At 35.4% G+C, this 18,049-nt stretch overlaps 2 protein-coding genes across 2 annotated transcripts; both read left to right on the top strand.

Moving 5' to 3' along the window:
• Positions 1–2,001: 2,001 nt before the first annotated feature.
• On the top strand, positions 2,002–9,006 carry LOC131608705 (DExH-box ATP-dependent RNA helicase DExH9). The gene is made up of 14 exons (XM_058880218.1): positions 2,002–2,562; positions 3,520–3,720; positions 4,092–4,310; positions 4,431–4,769; positions 4,864–4,968; positions 5,577–5,687; positions 6,003–6,253; positions 6,458–6,581; positions 6,859–7,141; positions 7,223–7,377; positions 7,581–7,730; positions 7,811–8,043; positions 8,192–8,456; positions 8,554–9,006. Exons 1-14 carry the CDS (start codon positions 2,326–2,328, stop codon positions 8,830–8,832), a joined length of 2,952 nt encoding a protein of 983 aa, XP_058736201.1. The 5' UTR covers positions 2,002–2,325; the 3' UTR covers positions 8,833–9,006.
• Positions 9,007–15,962: 6,956 nt separating this feature from the next.
• LOC131611102 (shewanella-like protein phosphatase 2) lies at positions 15,963–17,457 on the top strand. The gene has a single exon (XM_058883218.1). It carries the CDS (start codon positions 16,060–16,062, stop codon positions 17,236–17,238), a length of 1,179 nt encoding a protein of 392 aa, XP_058739201.1. The 5' UTR covers positions 15,963–16,059; the 3' UTR covers positions 17,239–17,457.
• The last annotated feature ends 592 nt before the right edge of the window (positions 17,458–18,049 follow it).

Raw genomic sequence — 18,049 nt, 5'->3', positions numbered from 1 at the left:
GGAAATAATCAACATTATCTATGTCCAAATTCACTCTACCTTGACCCAACCACCTTTTGCATTTATCAATGTCCCATTTAAGATGGTGAAAATGATTATGATACCACACATATATGTTTTGTGCACATCTATCAAATTTAGTCATAACTTTCTCTTTCTCATAAGACGTCCATCGCTCATAAATAAATTATTTGAAATTAGAAATCTCAAGCTAAAAATTTATAAATTAGAAGTGAGATTAATTATGAGTACTAACTTTGTTTGGTTCACAACAAAGTAGAATATGATAGTAATCGGAGGTGGGAACCGATAGGTTCTCCGACTTGGAATTTGGAATTTCTCGAGCTACGTATGTAACACTAATGTTAAGTCTAATTTTTCCTCCATGTTTCCCTTTGTGCCCAAAGTCTTAAACTAAGTGAACGCTCAACCATCCATGCAACTATCAAATAATCTTACATGCCCGACATCTGATTTGAACTTATTTAGAAAAGTTCAATTGAAGATTACTTCATGGGGGCAAAAGAAGTTGCAAAAGATGTGTGAGATTTAGGCAAAGATTGGCCTAATCCATAAGGGGGAAGGGAAAATTATTCAAGAATTGGAGGGAGGAGTGAGTGGGGGAAATAGAGTAACTTAAATAGGCAGGGTCGTGTACTAGAAATGGGAGCCATAACAGGTACCATGTCCATGAAGATGATTAGTTACAATATAAAAGATCTAAGTGGGTTGGCTAAGAAAAAAGAAATACAAAATCTAATCCAAAAGGACAACCCTAATTTCATTAGTATCCAAGAAACAAAGATGAATCTAATTGATAGGTCCATGTTTTATTCAATGTGAGGGTCCAATGACTTGGATTTTACTTTCAAACCATTAAAATGTGGATCTGGAGGGATTATGCCAATTTTGGTATGGTTGGAATGAGAGTGAGAAGAGGATTGAAAAATAGTCAATTTAGCTATTGTCTATGCACCTTGTGACAGAAGAAGAAAAGCATCACTATGGTCAGAATTAATAACAAGAATAGAAGTAAAGGATGAAAGCTTATGCTTAATGGGGGACTTCAACGCAATTCGAGAAATATCTGAAATAAAAAAGGGCAGTGAAGTTGTTAGAATGGATGAGTTAGAAGAGTTTGATGATTTCATATCAAAGGCGGATTTGGTAGATCTTTTGCTAAATGGATTAAGGTTTACACGGTCTAGTCTGGGGGTTCAGTTATGGGCTAGGTTGATCGATTCCTCATCTAAGATAAATGGAACCTGACCAAAATGTATTCTATGGTGTTTAAATATGAATTTATTTGATCATTGCTCCATCATGTTATGCGAATTAGTTCAAGATTGGGGACCAAAACATTTTCACATGCTAAATTGTTAGAAGGATGTGCAAGGATATCATAATTTTGTCACCGAGAGTTGGCGTGACATAAAGATGGGGATGATGTATGTTCGTGTTGAAATAAAAGCTTAAAAGGATCAAGGAAAGACTCTAAGAATGACACAAGAAACATTCTCAAAATTTCAAAGGAAGAATTATCGAAACAAAGGAAAAGTTAAACCAAATAGAAATCCAAAATAAAAACACAATCCTATATGAGGTGGAGTTGGTAACCAAGAGAGAGATTTCAACAAAATTACACGACCTTTCAAGACTAAACTGTAATATCCATTGGCAAAATGTTAGATCAAGTTGAACGAAATCTTAAGTCTGGACATGAATGGAAGAAAGGTAACAGAGGTTGGAGAAATAAATTTGATGTTCAATTTTATCTTCTAATTTCAACTAAAAAATAAATTTGATAATCAATATTGAGGTGAGACTAATAATTTTTTAATGTAATTAAATAAATCTTTTAATAATTTTAAAATTTGAAAATTTAATAAATATATTTCCGCCTATTTTAAATGTAACCAATATTTTTAGAATGTATTTAGAAAAATCTTTTAATAGTTTAAAAATTATTTATTATTATATTTCTAAACCTAAACCCAAACCTAAAACCCAAATCCCTCAAACATAAACAAAACCAAATCAGCCGCTGCCTACAATATACCAAATCGGAAAACACAGCCGGAGCTAGTTTTCGCCGCCGCAAAACAGTTACAATCTCCGCCACAACGTCCACCGGCTTCTGCTTCTGCAACACGATAATAACTCTCTCTGCTACAGCTACTACGTTTGCATCCTAAAACACTAAAACGACGCCGTTAACCACAAAGCTTCAAATTCATACTCAATTTCTCATGTTATTGTGCTGTGAATTTTTCTGAGAAAACATAATCCAATTATTTATTTATTTATTTAATTAAATCGATAACAATGGGGTCTCTGAAGAGAAAATCACCGGAAGAACCAACCACAACGGCAACAACAACTTCAGAAGTGCAATACGATTGTCTTCACGACGTATCGTATCCGTATGGCTACGTTCACGCTTCAGCTTCTACTTCTTCGGATACATCTCAATCCAAAGAACCTGCTAAGAAGTTCCCGTTCACACTTGATCCCTTTCAGTCTCAAGCTATTACTTGTCTTGAAAACTCGGAGTCTGTTATGGTTAGTTAAACCCTAATTTTACATTGTTTAGTTTTGAGTACTTTGGTTATCATAAGCAATATTGTTAAGAGGTTGTTTGTTAGGTATTATAAATAATGTGATTTTAGTGTTCAGTAATTTATAAGTTATTTAAGAATAGTAGATAAGCTGGTTCTCTGCTATCTTGAACATCACTTTTTTTATGTTGTAAAAAATCAGCTTATGATTTTTTAGCTACTAAAATAGTGTCTATAGCATAGTGAAATTTGAAAAACAATCTTGTAATGTTAATTAAGCAGTAGGCTGTAAAGCTCTCGTAATGTGTGTCGGTGAGTGTCTGTGTCTGAAACTAACACCAACTTGTGATTACGTTTAATTTATTCATTACAAAATTATTTTTTTTTATCGGTGACAGTGTCTGAGTCCGTCCTTCATAGTTGTTAAGTGCAAAGTATTGTCAAGTGACGGCTATAGCACTCTTTCATAAGAGAATTTGAACAAACAGCTATTAACTGCAATCTGCATTTGACTACACTGATCATAAGTAACTAAATTTGATTTTCAAACTCAAGCTATTACTTGTTTTGAAAACTCTAGATCTGTTATGGTTAGTAAAACCCTATTTTCTAATTTTTTTGGTCAATTATGATTATCATAAGCAATATTTATAAGAGCTTTTTGCTACAGATTATAGATAATGTGGTTTAATATTCAATAGTTTAGAGATTTTTTAAGAAAAGTAGATAAAAGATCCAATTTGTTTCGACTTGTTAGGTTTTTTAAGCCGGTTTAAATCAGTTATGAATAATCATTCTATTAGAGAAGCTACTAAAAACAAATTTATGATTTTATAGCAACTAAAATAGTGGCTGTAGTAGTGGAATTTGAACAAACAACTTCTTTTTTTATGTGATATGCGATTGAGAATATTAATCATAGGTAACTAAATTTGATTTTGGAAGTTTTTTTTGTTTACAGGTATCTGCACATACATCTGCTGGGAAAACTGTTGTGGCTTTATATGCAATTGCTATGTCGCTTCGAGATGGTCAACGTGTTATCTACACTTCTCCTATCAAGGCACTTAGTAACCAAAAGTATAGAGAATTTAAAGAAGAGTTTTCTGATGTTGGTTTGATGACTGGTGATGTTACCATTGATCCCAATGCTTCTTGCTTGGTACTATCTATAATGCCAACCCAAAGCTTCTTACTATTTACTCCCTTTTATTAATGTCAACTTTTTAGAAGAGTTCTGTTCCTATTTAGGGTATGTTTGGATTGACTTATGTGAGTTTATCTACTGGTCTAAGACTCTAAGTAGTTGTGAAACAGTTTCGGAGAACTTATAAAAACAGCTTTTAATATGTTCACAGGTTGTTTCAGCTTATTTCGATATAAGCTAGTAAAGATAGCTTATGAAAACATCTTATAGAGTATATAAAAACAACTTATAGCTTATGAAAACTTCCTTAATACCAACTAGTATATACTGCTCTGTCTTCCAGTTGAGGTTTAAAATTAAATCATATGAATGTTTATTTATTTTAGGTCATGACTACAGAAATCTGGCGAAGTATGCAATACAAAGGGTCTGAGGTCACTAGGGAGGTGGCTTGGATCATTTTTGATGAGGTGCATTACATGCGCGATCGAGAAAGAGGTGTGGTTTGGGAAGAGAGCATTGTTATGTCGCCAAAGAATGCTCGTTTTGTCTTCCTGTCTGCTACTGTCCCTAATGCCAAGGAATTTGCTGATTGGGTGGCAAAGGTTAATTAGTCTCAACTTTATTTGATTGAATATCTATTTAATGACATTTGTTTTTTTTTTTGTGTGTGAATGAGGGGATGGATTTATTGCTGTTGGTCTTATGATTTGGGTTAATTGCAGGTGCACCAACAGCCTTGTCATATTGTTTATACAGATTACCGGCCAACTCCCCTTCAACATTATATTTTTCCTTCCGGAAGCGAGGGTTTGTACTTAGTTGTGGATGAAAAGGGAAAATTCCGCGAAGACAGCTTCCATAAAGCTTTGAATGCTCTTGTTCCTGCTGCTGATGGTGATAGGAAAAAAGAAAATGCCAAGTGGCAAAAAGGTCTGGTGCTAGGCAAGGCAGCTGAAGAAACCGACATATTCAAGATGGTGAAAATGATTATCCAACGTCAATACGATCCCGTGATACTGTTCAGTTTTAGCAAGAGGGAGTGTGAATTTCTTGCAATGCAGGTAAGTTCTAACTGATGCTCATTGCAAAAAGTATATTTTTTCATTCTTCCATGTGGTGATACTATGTCTCTTATGTTGTCTATGGGTTCTGCAGATGGCAAAAATGGATCTTAACGGGGATACAGAGAAGGACAACATAGAAAAAATATTTTGGTGTGCTATGGATATGCTTTCAGATGATGATAAGAAGCTGCCTCAGGCAAGTTAATTAACTTTGGTGTTTTGTCCTTCTGGGTACATTTACCATACATCGAGCAGATCTCTGATTTTTAGCGTACATCAAATTGTTCAACAAACTGTGTATAGTTCTTATTGTTTTTAATAAACACTGATCTCTTAAACCGGGTTCAATTTTCTCTTGTTAGTTCTATCACACCCTACAATTTAAGAAAACAGGGATTCCTTAGGACTAGTAGTTTTCAGATTTATTAAGTTTGCCTTATTTGGAGCTTTACTTGGTCTTTGCCGGATAAGCTTTGTTCAATTTGTGCATTTAAGTTATGCATTTGCTTCTCTATGTCAAAATCGGATAATATTCTGAACTCATGAATTTTAATTTTAGTTCTCGTTGGTTCTTTGATCTTGATTGGTTACATTCCAATTTTCATATATTCCATAAGATTGAGGTGGGAATCTTTGATGCATTCTTGAATATTCTCATGTTTCCTTTTTTATCAATCTTTTTCTGCTTTGGAATTGGAGAATATATTATCCCCCTGTAATTGTGCATTCCTCTAAAACTAATTTAAATGGGTTCTTTTTTATAAAATATAGCTCACCATGAAGAGTCTGTTTAATTTTTTTCAGGTTTCGAACATGCTGCCCTTGCTGAAACGTGGAATCGGAGTGCATCACTCTGGATTACTCCCAATTCTAAAGGAAGTGATTGAGATCTTATTTCAAGAAGGACTAATCAAGGTTAGTGAAGAAAGTATGTGATAAGATACCGTTTATACAAGTTTAGAAGATGTGCATAAACTGGACACCCATATTAACTGCATAAATTATTTTTTGTCAAAGTGATTGTAAGATTGTGTTAAATATTAAATTATCAGCATAACTATATGCCGGTAAAGGAGTTCAATAAGTAATAGTAGGCTAGTTCAATAAGAAATTATCACTATTGTATTTAACAAACATATTTTTATATCTACTTCTATTTGTTGATATAATAAACACTCATTGTTTTACAAAATTATTAAATCTTTCAACTACTGAAATATTTTCCTTCAGTGTTTGTTTGCCACAGAGACCTTCAGTATTGGTTTGAACATGCCCGCAAAAACTGTAGTTTTCACAAATGTCCGAAAATTTGATGGGGACAAGTTTAGGTGGTTAACCAGTGGAGAATATATACAAATGAGTGGTCGTGCTGGTCGACGAGGTATTGATGATCGGGGAGTATGTATCCTCATGATTGATGAGAAAATGGAGCCTTCTACCGCTAAATCGATGGTTAAAGGGGCAGCGGATAGTCTAAACAGGTAAATTGTCTTTTTAATTCCAATAATTATATATCACTCAAGATGTATTTGTCCATTTTTTAAATATCCATTTTTGGCGAAACCCTTTAGATTGTGATGCATTAGAACTGGAATTATTCTTGGTGTTCATAAATATCTAATACTTCACATTTGAGGATGCCTGGATTTATATTTCTCTTACATATATGCTTCTTTGCATTTCAGTGCCTTCCATTTAAGCTACAACATGATTTTGAACCAAATGCGATGTGAAGACGGTGATCCTGAAAATTTACTCCGTAATTCTTTTTTTCAGTTCCAAGCTGATCGTGCCATTCCCGATCTTGAGGTTTGTTTTAATTTATGAAGGCTTTTTGTGTAATATATAGCTTGATGAGATTTAAATTTATGAAGGCTCTGATGCCATCTCTAAGGTTTTAAAGCTACTAATTCATTTGTAATTTTTTCTTTTCAATCACGGGTTTAAAATCATTGATGTGCTTCTCTCTCTGTTGGTTCTTGAGAAAAAAATTATTTAATAAATGATTTTTCTTCTATTGTTGGTTTGGAAATTACATCAAGAAAAGATTAGTTTTTTAACTTAGTCTTAATAATTGTGTATCCAGAAACAAATAAAAGCTTTTGAAGAAGAGAGAGAATCAATTGTTATTGAAGAAGAAGAGAGTTTGAAAAATTATTACGATCTGCTAGAGCAGCTTAGAAGTTTGAATAAAGACGTTCGTGACATTGTGTTATCTCCAAGGCACTGTTTACCTTTTTTACAGCCTGGGAGACTTGTTTCTATCCAATGCACTTCAAGTGATGAAGAGCTTTCTCCCATTTTTATTGAGGATCAGTTGACTTGGGGGTTGATCATTAGTTTTGAAAGGATTAAGGGTGATTCCGAAGGTGATAGTTTTCAACGACTTCTTGTGATTTATATACATTAAAATTTAAGTTCCTTGTAGTAAAGTAGTCAAAACATTTCAGATGATGCAAACATAAGGCCGGAAGATGCATCTTACAGAGTTGATGTTCTTACAAGATGTGTGGTGAGGAAAGATAAACTTGGAAAAAAATCTTTTGAGATTGTTCCTCTGAAAGAACACGGAGAACCTATAGTGGTTTCCATTCCTATCTCTCAGGTAAAGTAATTTAAGCTGTTAAGTGATGTAATCTATATGCAGGCTTGAACTCTAAATTGTAATTTTTCCAGTTTTAATTATAACCGCCATCCAATTGATTGTTGAAATTTTGGTTTTGTTGGAATTGTATATTTACGGCTTTATTCACAAGATTAATAAATTAACCGATGATCGGTATATAATTTTCTCTATTTTGTTTACAGATCAATTCAATTAGCGGCCTGCGTCTATACATGCCAAAGGATCTTTTGCCATTGGAAGCTCGAGAAAACACACTGAAAAAAATTAACGAAACTCTTTCTAGATTCAAGGAAAAGGGATTGCCACGTCTAGATCCTGAAGAAGACATGAAGGTGTAGTTCTTGTCCATTTATTTTCCTCATTTTGATTATTTCCCAATTATATATCATTACATAGAATCCTTTATTTTCAGATTCAAAGCAGCTCGTATAAGAAAGCATCACGGAGGATCGAGGCTGTGGAGAGGCTATTTGAAAAGCACGAATTTGCAAAGTCACCGCATATAAAGGAGAAGTTAAAAGTTTTTCAGAGAAAGCAAGAACTGACTGCAAAAATTAAGTCAATTAAGAGAACATTAAGAACGACTACTACTTTAGCTTTCAAGGATGAACTCAAGGCAAGAAAGAGGGTTCTTCGGAGGCTAGGGTAATGAAAATTGTGAAGTATTTCTGCAAAAATAAAGAGCTAACTTATTAACGTCCAAATCTAATTTATGGATGTGATTATTTTTTTAATAATGTTTTTATACAATCATTTTTCAATCTTAGTGACAATGTGAGATCTTCGGATGCAGATATGCTACAAGTGACAATGTCGTGGACTTGAAAGGGAAGGTTGCTTGTGAAATAAGTAGTGCAGATGAATTGACCCTAACAGAACTCATGTTCAACGGTGTCTTCAAGGACATAAAAGTAGAAGAGATGATTTCTCTCCTGTCTTGTTTTGTCTGGCGAGAAAAAATCAATGATGCTGCCAAACCTCGGGAAGAACTTGATATGCTCTATTCACAATTACAAGACACTGCCCGGAGAGTTGCCCAACTTCAGCTTGAATGCAAGGTAATCTCTGAATACCAATCATCACATTACTAGCGTTTAACTGCAATTGGTTGAATACTATAGATTTGGTATCTCATTTTTTCGTTATAATAAACAGGTGCAAATTGACGTTGACACTTTTGTAAAGTCATTTAGACCTGATATTATGGAGGTGGTGTATGCTTGGGCGAAAGGTTCAAAGTTCTATGAGATCATGGAGATTACGAAAGTTTTCGAAGGTAGTTTGATTAGATCAATTAGAAGACTTGAGGAAGTTCTTCAGCAGTTAATAGAAGCAGCTAAGTCAATTGGAGAAACTGAACTTGAGGCAAAGTTTGAGGAGGCTGTGTCCAAAATCAAGAGGGACATTGTCTTTGCAGCATCATTGTATTTGTAGTTCCTTCAAGAGAAAATGTGCAATTATACATTTATTTCATGGTTGGAAGCATAGTGTACCAATTGATATCAACCTTGCTTTTCTCCCTTTAGTTTTGAACTTAGCTTAGAAAAATACAAAGTCATTGTATTAGATAAACTTTTCTACTTATTGATTAAATTATGATTGTTAGTAGCCATCTTTGTTTTTGAACTTACACTCATAATTTTTGTTCTGCATAATTCATCGATATTAATATATGTATAAATATTTTTCTGCACAATTCAACCACAAGCTCACTTCTTTTTATACCTAAGATCGGTTGAATGAAATATGGATAGCATGAAGATTACGAGTTTTTGAGATATGATCATATTAATCTATAAGGAAATCGATCTCGGAATCCATCTCAACAAGTAAGGAAGGTTAATCCAAACTACTCATCATTCTCAAATTATAGAATAAGCCTAAAAGCTTAGCTGAAACTGAGGTTGATCGACCAAAGCTGAAAGCCTAATATTTTTAATAAAGGATTTGTCTATATTAAGCTTGAAAAATTAGTAGGAGGAGGTTTCTACTTCACAATGATTTCTTGCTTCTTTTGCTCGACATAAGTAAGAGGGTGGATCTAGGAAAAATGACGATTAACAAAATGTTGGTACCTTTGAAAATTAGTAATAAAATTGCTCTGGATCAAGGGATACCTCTAAGAAAACTAGTTGGTTTATATCCATAACAATTTGCAATTTCTCATTCAATCCTTATTAAACGGGGAGCACATTTGAAATTTAAAAAATGCTCTCGGGTGAATTCGGAGATGCATCTCCGAATGCACCAAATATTAATTTTTGGCAAATTTTAATTTGGAGATGTATCTCTGAATAAATTCAAGGATAAATTTAGAGATGCCTATCCGTAGTCACATTTGTTAAACTTAATTTTTTTTATCTCAGGAAACATTTCGAAGACGTGTTTCCAAAAATGTCCAGTAGGAATTTGGGTATATGACCACCTTACGTGATCATCTTTCTCACTTTTCATACACTACCTAACACCTATATAACCAAAAAACTGTTAAAAAAATCTCATTATCAACCAACTTTTCAAATTAAAATGAGATTTTGCACATTCTAACACATCAAAAGGAGCATCATAAGCTGCAATTTAAGGTAAAATTTACTTATTTTTTCCTTAGTTTGAGCTGAAAGAAAGGACACGTTAATTTGAAAATGTATTTTCGAATTGTACTCAACTATATTCTTTTTTTGGAAATGTATTTCCAAACTTGTTTGTTACTGGTTTTCAAATTTTTTGTTGTTTTGCTTCTTATTAGATATGGTTCATCCAAATATATTTCCCAAAGTATATGTACTTGACGATGTAAAACAGAATGTAGCGAAGGATAATGTTAAACTAGTTGAAGTTAAGGAGGATATTAAACCGAAAAAAGTGAAAGTTGATGTTAAAGTGATACAAACAGGCGTTGGTCAATGTTTCATAAATGAACAATTGTATGTGCATAGACCGATCAGAGTAGACACCTCGGTACTAGAACAACTAACAAAGTTGAATCAGCGCACTCGGCCTTGAAGAAATGGTTGGGTGATTGTAAGGGTGATTTCTGTAGAGATTGGGACGGTGTGAACAAAATGCTCCAAAAACAACATTAAGAAATACAAACCACTTTTGGTCTAAGCATAAAAGTGCAAGAACATAGATTCAAAGACAACATTCTTTATTTACAATTGGTTGAATCAGCTCGGTCGGCATTGAATTTCATCTTTCACGAAGCAAAGCGAGCTAAACAGACAAATACATATTCAGAAAGTGTGGATGCACAATTAGGAAGACTTATGGTATTCCATGTGCTTGTCTCATTGCAAAAAAAATTAAAGATTAACTCTCCTATACGTATTGATGAAGTGTATAGTCACTGAAAAATACTCCGGTTTGATGATGATGGTCTGATGAAGAATGGTAAATCCGATATAAGCATCCAGACCGAATGAGAAATAATCCAAGATAAATTTGCGAAGGCAGATGAAACCATGAAGTTACACATCAAAGAGCAGTTGTGGAAGATTGCATATCCGAAAACTACTGATTTGAAACCTCATTCAACACCCGTTAAAACCAAAGGTTCCACAAAAAGGTAAAAACGACTGAAGATGACAATTCAACAAAGCGGTCTCCATCGTAATTGGAACATGTTGATTTATATTTCCCGGATTCTCCTACTCCCAAATCTTAAAAAAATGTTCAAAAGGTAGCTCGCATTAGCGAACCACCTCCACCACCTCCGATATCCGGGATTGAATTCATTGATGAAATGTCACTTTTTTTGCACAAACACATTTAAAGGATTGTGAATATTGGGGATGATGGTAATTGTGGTTATCGGGCTGTATCTGGATAGTTGGTAAATCATAGGAGGATCACCCACTTGTCCGCGTCGCACTTTTGAAAGAGTTGACGACGGATAGGAAATTTTACACGAGGTTATATGCTTCCAATTTTTTTGATTCAATTCAAAGTGCACTTGTTCCTTGTAGTAGTGGTTAGGCAGCATTTTCATAATGGACGCGTTTCCCTGAAATGGGCCACCTAATAGCAAGTATGTATGACAAACTATGTATCGAACCGACAAGACATTGGTCATCAAAGACAATTTTTTCATTACGCAGTGGTCCACCTAAAAACGGGGACGGACGCATCATATGTATAGGGTTTCTTTCAAAGGGTCTATATTTTGTTCGGGTTTATTTGAAACTTGGGTGTCCATTTCCAGCTGCATCAATTGAGTGGATGACACATTCAACAATTGAGGCAGAAACTTGGCCGGATCAATTTACAAAGAGGGTGATAGAGTTCACCAAGTTGATGAAACTTGAAAGAGAATCAAATAAGGAAGCGTCGAAGGCGGAACCATCTATAGATTTATGTTGTACTGGATCTTTTGTTGCATTTTTTATTGTAATTGACACACTTTTGGTATGTATTAATTTTGATATGATTTAATACATATTAATTTTATGGTTTGCTTTTGGTTTATAATGCATGTGCATGTTTATAAAGAGTCTGTTTTTTTTTTTTCTGGTTCAGTGAAGTTTTCGGAAATGTGACTCTGAAGTCACCTTTTTTTAAATAAACGTGTGGTTTATTTGGATATGCGACTCTGAAATGATCCTTTTTGTAATAAAACGTCTTGCTTATTCGGATATGCATTTCCGAATTGTTACCTGATACATGATAAGAATGTTGTGGTCCAAAGTTACCCAATACTTATATAAAGAGGGTGTGTCTCAATCTTTATTTGCTACACCAAAACACTAAAATCAGAGAGAATGAATTCATATCCCCACCTTGCATTTGTGTATTTCAATGGTCATAAACCACCACTTCCGTTTAGGGACACCAAGAAAACTTCCATTGCAGATCTAATATCTAAATTGAATAGACCATTGCGCTTTCTAGAAAATTGCAGAGTTATGAAGCTCGAGTTTTGCTCAAGTTCATTTGACAACGAAGGGAATGTCCATTTCACCAATCTTGAACTAAAGACGGATGAAGATATAAAAGTTATGTGGATTATTTTTCTTTGTTATGAATCAAATGGTTCGATTGAAGTGGATGCAACGATTCAAAGATCCGTCGAGGATATAATCATTATGTTGCAACGTTCCAATGAAATGGTTATTTAATGTTGAATTTTATTTTGTGACTATCTATGTAATGAATGTTTTTACTTAATGAAATGTTGATGTTAGTGTTGGTATGTTTTTTATTTTAGTGTCATTTATGCTGGTTTGGTTGGGTTATGGAAGCAGGTATTGTTCGAAGATGCATATCCGAACATACCCTTAACATGACTTCGGTTGTGCATCTCCGAATTTTTTAAGAAAAAAAATAGTTTTTGGTGCGTCTGAATTGGGAATTTCGCGCAGGATTTGGAAGAATGTATAAGGATGGGATGAGAAATTATCGAACAAAATTTTCATGTTACCAAAAATAGCGGATAACAGTTTTGTCATGATACCAAAAAGAGTAGGTTAGTTCCATTGAGTAGTATCGAGACCGAAAACAATTGAAGATTAAAATTCACCCACTATAGTAATACAAGAGTAAACAAAATACTCCAATTATCATCATTCTTAATAAACTTATCCCATAATTCTTTAAGTGTGTCATAATCTCTAAGGACTTGTATAATGATCTTAGGGGCTTGCATATAACCCAAGAATGGCAACATTTGATTGGGTTATATCATTATACAAGTCCTTCCATTCTAATTTACTCCTCCATGTAGAACTGTATTCTTTAAGATTTACGGCTGACTTGTTGTTGATATGTAGTACCAGAGTTTTATTTACTTCGACCTCCATCTTTTCCAGCACTAAATCTGATCCAAATTGCTTGACACACAACATATGATCCTACTATATATTCATCCTCACACAATGACAATGCCACCACATGTTGCTTTCTCGAGCATCATGAGATTGAGGAACCAAATACTTGAGAGAAATAACCAGTTGTGCTTCTTCGATCTTCCTTATCTCCACAACAATTAACATCTGAATAAAAATTAAGCACAACTTCTTTGCCTTCTGAACTTCGTGGAAACAAAACTCTATAGTTTATCAATCCTTTTAAGTATCTAAAGATTCTTCTTGCAGCCTTCATGTGTGACACCCTTGGTCACTCATGTATCTGCTTACTAATCCGAATGAGAAACCTATATCAGGTCGACTATTGCACACATACCTCAGAGATCCAACAATTTGGTTGAACAAACTGACAACGACTTTGTCTTCCTCTCCATGCTTCTCTAGCTTCAAATTTGGTTCGACAGGTGGAGATGTAGGATTCAAATCATCCATTATGAATTTCTTGAGTATCTTTTAGACATAATTTCTTTGATGCAGCACCATACCTTGCTTAGTTATTTGAAATTCCATGCCTAGGAATACAACAAGTTTCCCAGAATCGACATTTTAAATTCCCTCTTCATCAGCTCTTTGAACTCCGACAGTTTCTCCAAGCTATTTCTAGTTACTAGTAAATCATCGAAATATAAGTAGATGATTCTTATATCTTGTGCCACAAATTGAACATAGACACCATAATCAGACTTACATTTGATGAATCCCAATTCAACTAAGTATGAGTCGATCTTCTTGTTCCATGCCCTAGGTGCCTACTTGAGACCATAAGGCGTTTTGTGCAACTTTACTCTTTCCTTGCTTCATCTAAAGGACCATTAAAAATGATGATTTCACATCTAAGTGAAATGAAGACCAGCCTTGCTTGCATGCCAAAGCTACCACTAATCTGACAGTCTCCAATCTTACAACTAGTGCATATACTTCAGAGTAGTCGAGTCCAGCTCTTTGAAGAATTCCCTGAGCTACTAATCTTGCCTTATGTGTCATTATTGACCCATCAACATTGTGCTTCAACTTGAACACCCACTTCTGATCAATAGCTTTTGTGTGTTTTGGCAATTTGAATAACTCCCATGTGTTGTTTTGGTCAATTGCTTCTTACTTTTCGACTATACCTGACTTCCACTGTTTATTCTTTAAAGTTTCACTATAGTTGATTGGTTAAACACTTGCAAGTAAATCGAAATCTCCATTTGTTATGACTTCATCATCACCAACCACTTCATAGTATTGAAGTCTTGCTGGAGGAACTATAGTTCTTTGAGGTCATTGGCTTGTGCTAGTCACACCCTCTTCGACTATGACTGTGTCAGGAGTGTCAGCAACTGCTTCACTTTGATAGGAGTGTCATTGACTAGAATTTATTTGTCGATGCCATAATTCATCAAAGGCTTGTTAACTACATCACCAGAATTCCAATCTCAGACAAAATTTTCATCAATCACAATATCTCGACTCATCAAGATCTTCTCAATGATTGGATTGAATAGTCTATATGCTCCAGTTTTATAATATCCAACCAAATTAATAGGTTCACTCTTGTCATCAAGCTTCCTTCTTCTCGCATCAGGAACATGCTTGTAACAAATAGAGCCAAACACCTTAATATGATTCACTAATGTTCGTTTGCCACTCCAAACTTCTTCAGGAAACCTATTCTTCAGCTTCTTGGTAGGGCACCTATTCAAAGGCAAAGCGATTTAGTTTCTTGGTTGTTTTGAGTTTTGTGCATAGTTGACGCATGCTAGCTTTCATGACTGCAATGAAGTGTTTGTGAAATTTGTCCCATACTTCATACTCCTCCAAGTTCGTTTGCATGTGAGAAGACATGGAAGCACCATTTTTTAGTTGTCGAGAACAACCACGTAAATAGAGCCATACCTTGGACGATCCATGTCTCATACTCCTCTAGAATGATGTTTCTAAGACGATCCATTTCTCATACTCTTCTCGAATGGTGTTGCTAAGACGATCTTCATTTGTTTTGAACATATGAGAGATCTTTAGATTGACAACATAACCATGGAGTTTATGTGTTAAGGTCATACCTCCAATTTCCCGGTTCTAGAGCAAGTAGTTGTTATCCTACAACTTTATATATAACTTTCGACCAAAAGAGGTTGAAGACAATGAGCTATCAACTGGCGAACTTATAACTAATGATGAAGGCCGATTCTTCAACGGATTAGACGATTCATCGTTGTCTCTAATTGATAGAAACTTTGAATAAACACATAGCAAAAAACAATGCATAAGAGGACAATAAAGATTTGCCAGTATAAAATATGATCTACGACGATTGATACCATATTACAACTAAACTATCACGAATCCATGATTCATCTTTGTTCTATTGATTCAAAGCTTGAAAATTTACATACTCCTTCCGTCCCACAATGAGTGACTCAGCCCACCATTTCACACAGATTAAGAAAAGTGGTTAAAAGTAAGAGAGATAACAGTATTTTTACTATACTACCTTTATTATGTATTGGAAATGATGAAACTTTTATTAATGAGAGGGTAAAACTGAAAAAAGTGTATTGAATATTGAAATGAATCATTTATTTTATCACTCATTATGGGACGAAGAGAATATAATATAGTGTACAATATACATGAGAAATAGAAGTTAGTTGAGTTGTAACAAACTCCTAACTAATTCCAACAAACTTGTAACCGCCAAAACTAACTTCTAACCATCAATTGAGTTTATATTGAAGTATATAACTCAAATGATAGTGAAAACTCAAAAAGTAAAGAGCTTTTGATTTTGGAGCCATTTTTTGAATCAAAATTCAAAATGGAAATTGAAAAACAAAACTCATTCTGCAAACAAATCCCCAATATCTTTTCTTCATTCGTTGACACTTTCGTTGACTTTTCAGTCAGCGGCCTCTTCCTCCTCCCACCGCCGTCATCTCCGCCGCCTCCGCCTCCCACTCGTCTCCCCTCCCCGCACCGTCTCATCGCCATCGGAGACCTCCATGGCGACCTCAAGAAGTCCAAAGATGCTCTCCGCATCGCCGGCGTCATCGACGCCTCCGGCCGCTACACCGGCGGCTCATCCACCGTCGTTCAAATCGGCGACATCATGGATCGAGGCAACGACGAGATCAAGATCCTCTACCTGATGGAAAAACTGAAACGCGAAGCCGCGCGTTGTGGCGGGAGATTCGTCACCATGAACGGTAACCACGAGATCTTGAACGTGGAAGGAGATTTCCGGTACGCGACGAGAAGTGGCCTCAAGGAGTTTAAGAATTGGTTGTATTGGTTCCGTCAAGGTAACAAGATGAAGAGACTCTGCAAGCGTTTGGAACCGGTGAAAGATCCGTTGGACGGCGTTCGCGTCGAGTTTCGTGGCGTGAGGAAGAAGTATCACGATGGTTTTAGGGCTAGGGTTGCGGCATTGAGGCGGAACGGTCCGATTTCGGGAAGATTCTTTTCGCAGAACGCTACCGTTTTGGTAGTTGGAGATTCGGTTTTTGTTCATGGTGGTTTGTTGAAACAACATGTTGATTATGGTTTGGAGAAGATTAACAGAGAAGTTAGTGACTGGTTTAAGGGTTTGTATGGTCAACGATTGTCGCCGTGGTATTGCCGTGCGGATGAAGGGGTTGTTTGGCTGAGGAAATTCTCTGAAGGGAAATGTGATTGTTCGAGTCTCGATCGTGTTTTGTCTACAATTCCTGGCGCTAAGAGGATGATTATGGGGCATACGATTCAGACCGGAGGGATTAACAGTGTTTGCGGAAAGAAGGCTATTCGGATCGATGTTGGTATGTCGAAAGGGTGTGGTGGTGGTTTGCCTGAGGTTTTGGAGATTGATAGGAATGCAGGGATGAGGATATTGACATCAGATATGTTGTATAAGGCTGTTCGGATCGATGTTGGTGATGTTATGATGGAGGAAAAAGGGTTTCGGATGTTGCTTGATAATCAACATGATGGACCTAAGCAAATTGAAGGTAAGGCTTAGAGTCTTTGTTTAGTTGTAGGAATCGAATTCGATATTCTAGGGTTTACGACATTTGCAGAAACGGTGACAATGCGCGCCAACCATTTGTACTAGATATAGGGCTTCAAGGCTTTTAACTAATGTGTTAGTTTCAAGTTTGAAATTGTATAGATTCTTAAGGCAAATGATGCAATAATGGTTTCATATTCTTGTGCAATAAAGGTTTCTCATTTTTGTGCATGGAGTTGGAGGTATCTTTTTTCCTTTATGTTATTGTTTAGGGTTTAGTGATCATGATTTAGAGCTGCTTATTTCCAGTCTAACTTATATGATTGTTTGTTTAGTTGATAGTTAACAACATCATCATTGATCTTGGTACATGATTAATTCCCAACAAAATCGAGATGCAATTCAAATTTTGATGAGTAATCCTTGTTGAGAAGTATGAAAAATGGTGGTATGTTATGTAGGCTCCCATATAAGAATTTCTCTGTTTGATAACATAGATTGACATTTTCTAGCTGCAGTATGCAGAACCTACAATTGAATGCTTCAATTTTGTTTGCTTTAATATTTTGGTTGATTTTTAAGGGGAAAATAGTGTTTTGCCAAAGTGGATCTACGAAATCTGCGTCGTCTCTTTTCCGTCAAATTCATTGCTTGCTCGATATATTGGCAGCAACTGAGTCACTTTTGTTGATGGCAGAGGATATGCTCTCCTCTCCAAATTTTTGATAGTGTGAGTTTGTCGATAGCGGCCAGAAGTTGCCTAGTCGATATGTTGGCCGAATTTGGCTCTGTGGTAGTGAGGTTAAAATCTTGGGAGCTCATT

The sequence above is a fragment of the Vicia villosa genome, linkage group LG6 (genome assembly GCF_029867415.1).
Source record: "Vicia villosa cultivar HV-30 ecotype Madison, WI linkage group LG6, Vvil1.0, whole genome shotgun sequence".
Classification (NCBI taxonomy): domain Eukaryota; kingdom Viridiplantae; phylum Streptophyta; class Magnoliopsida; order Fabales; family Fabaceae; genus Vicia; species Vicia villosa.
The sequence above is the reverse complement of the archived record's forward strand: the minus strand, read 5'-3'. Positions and strand labels throughout refer to the sequence as shown.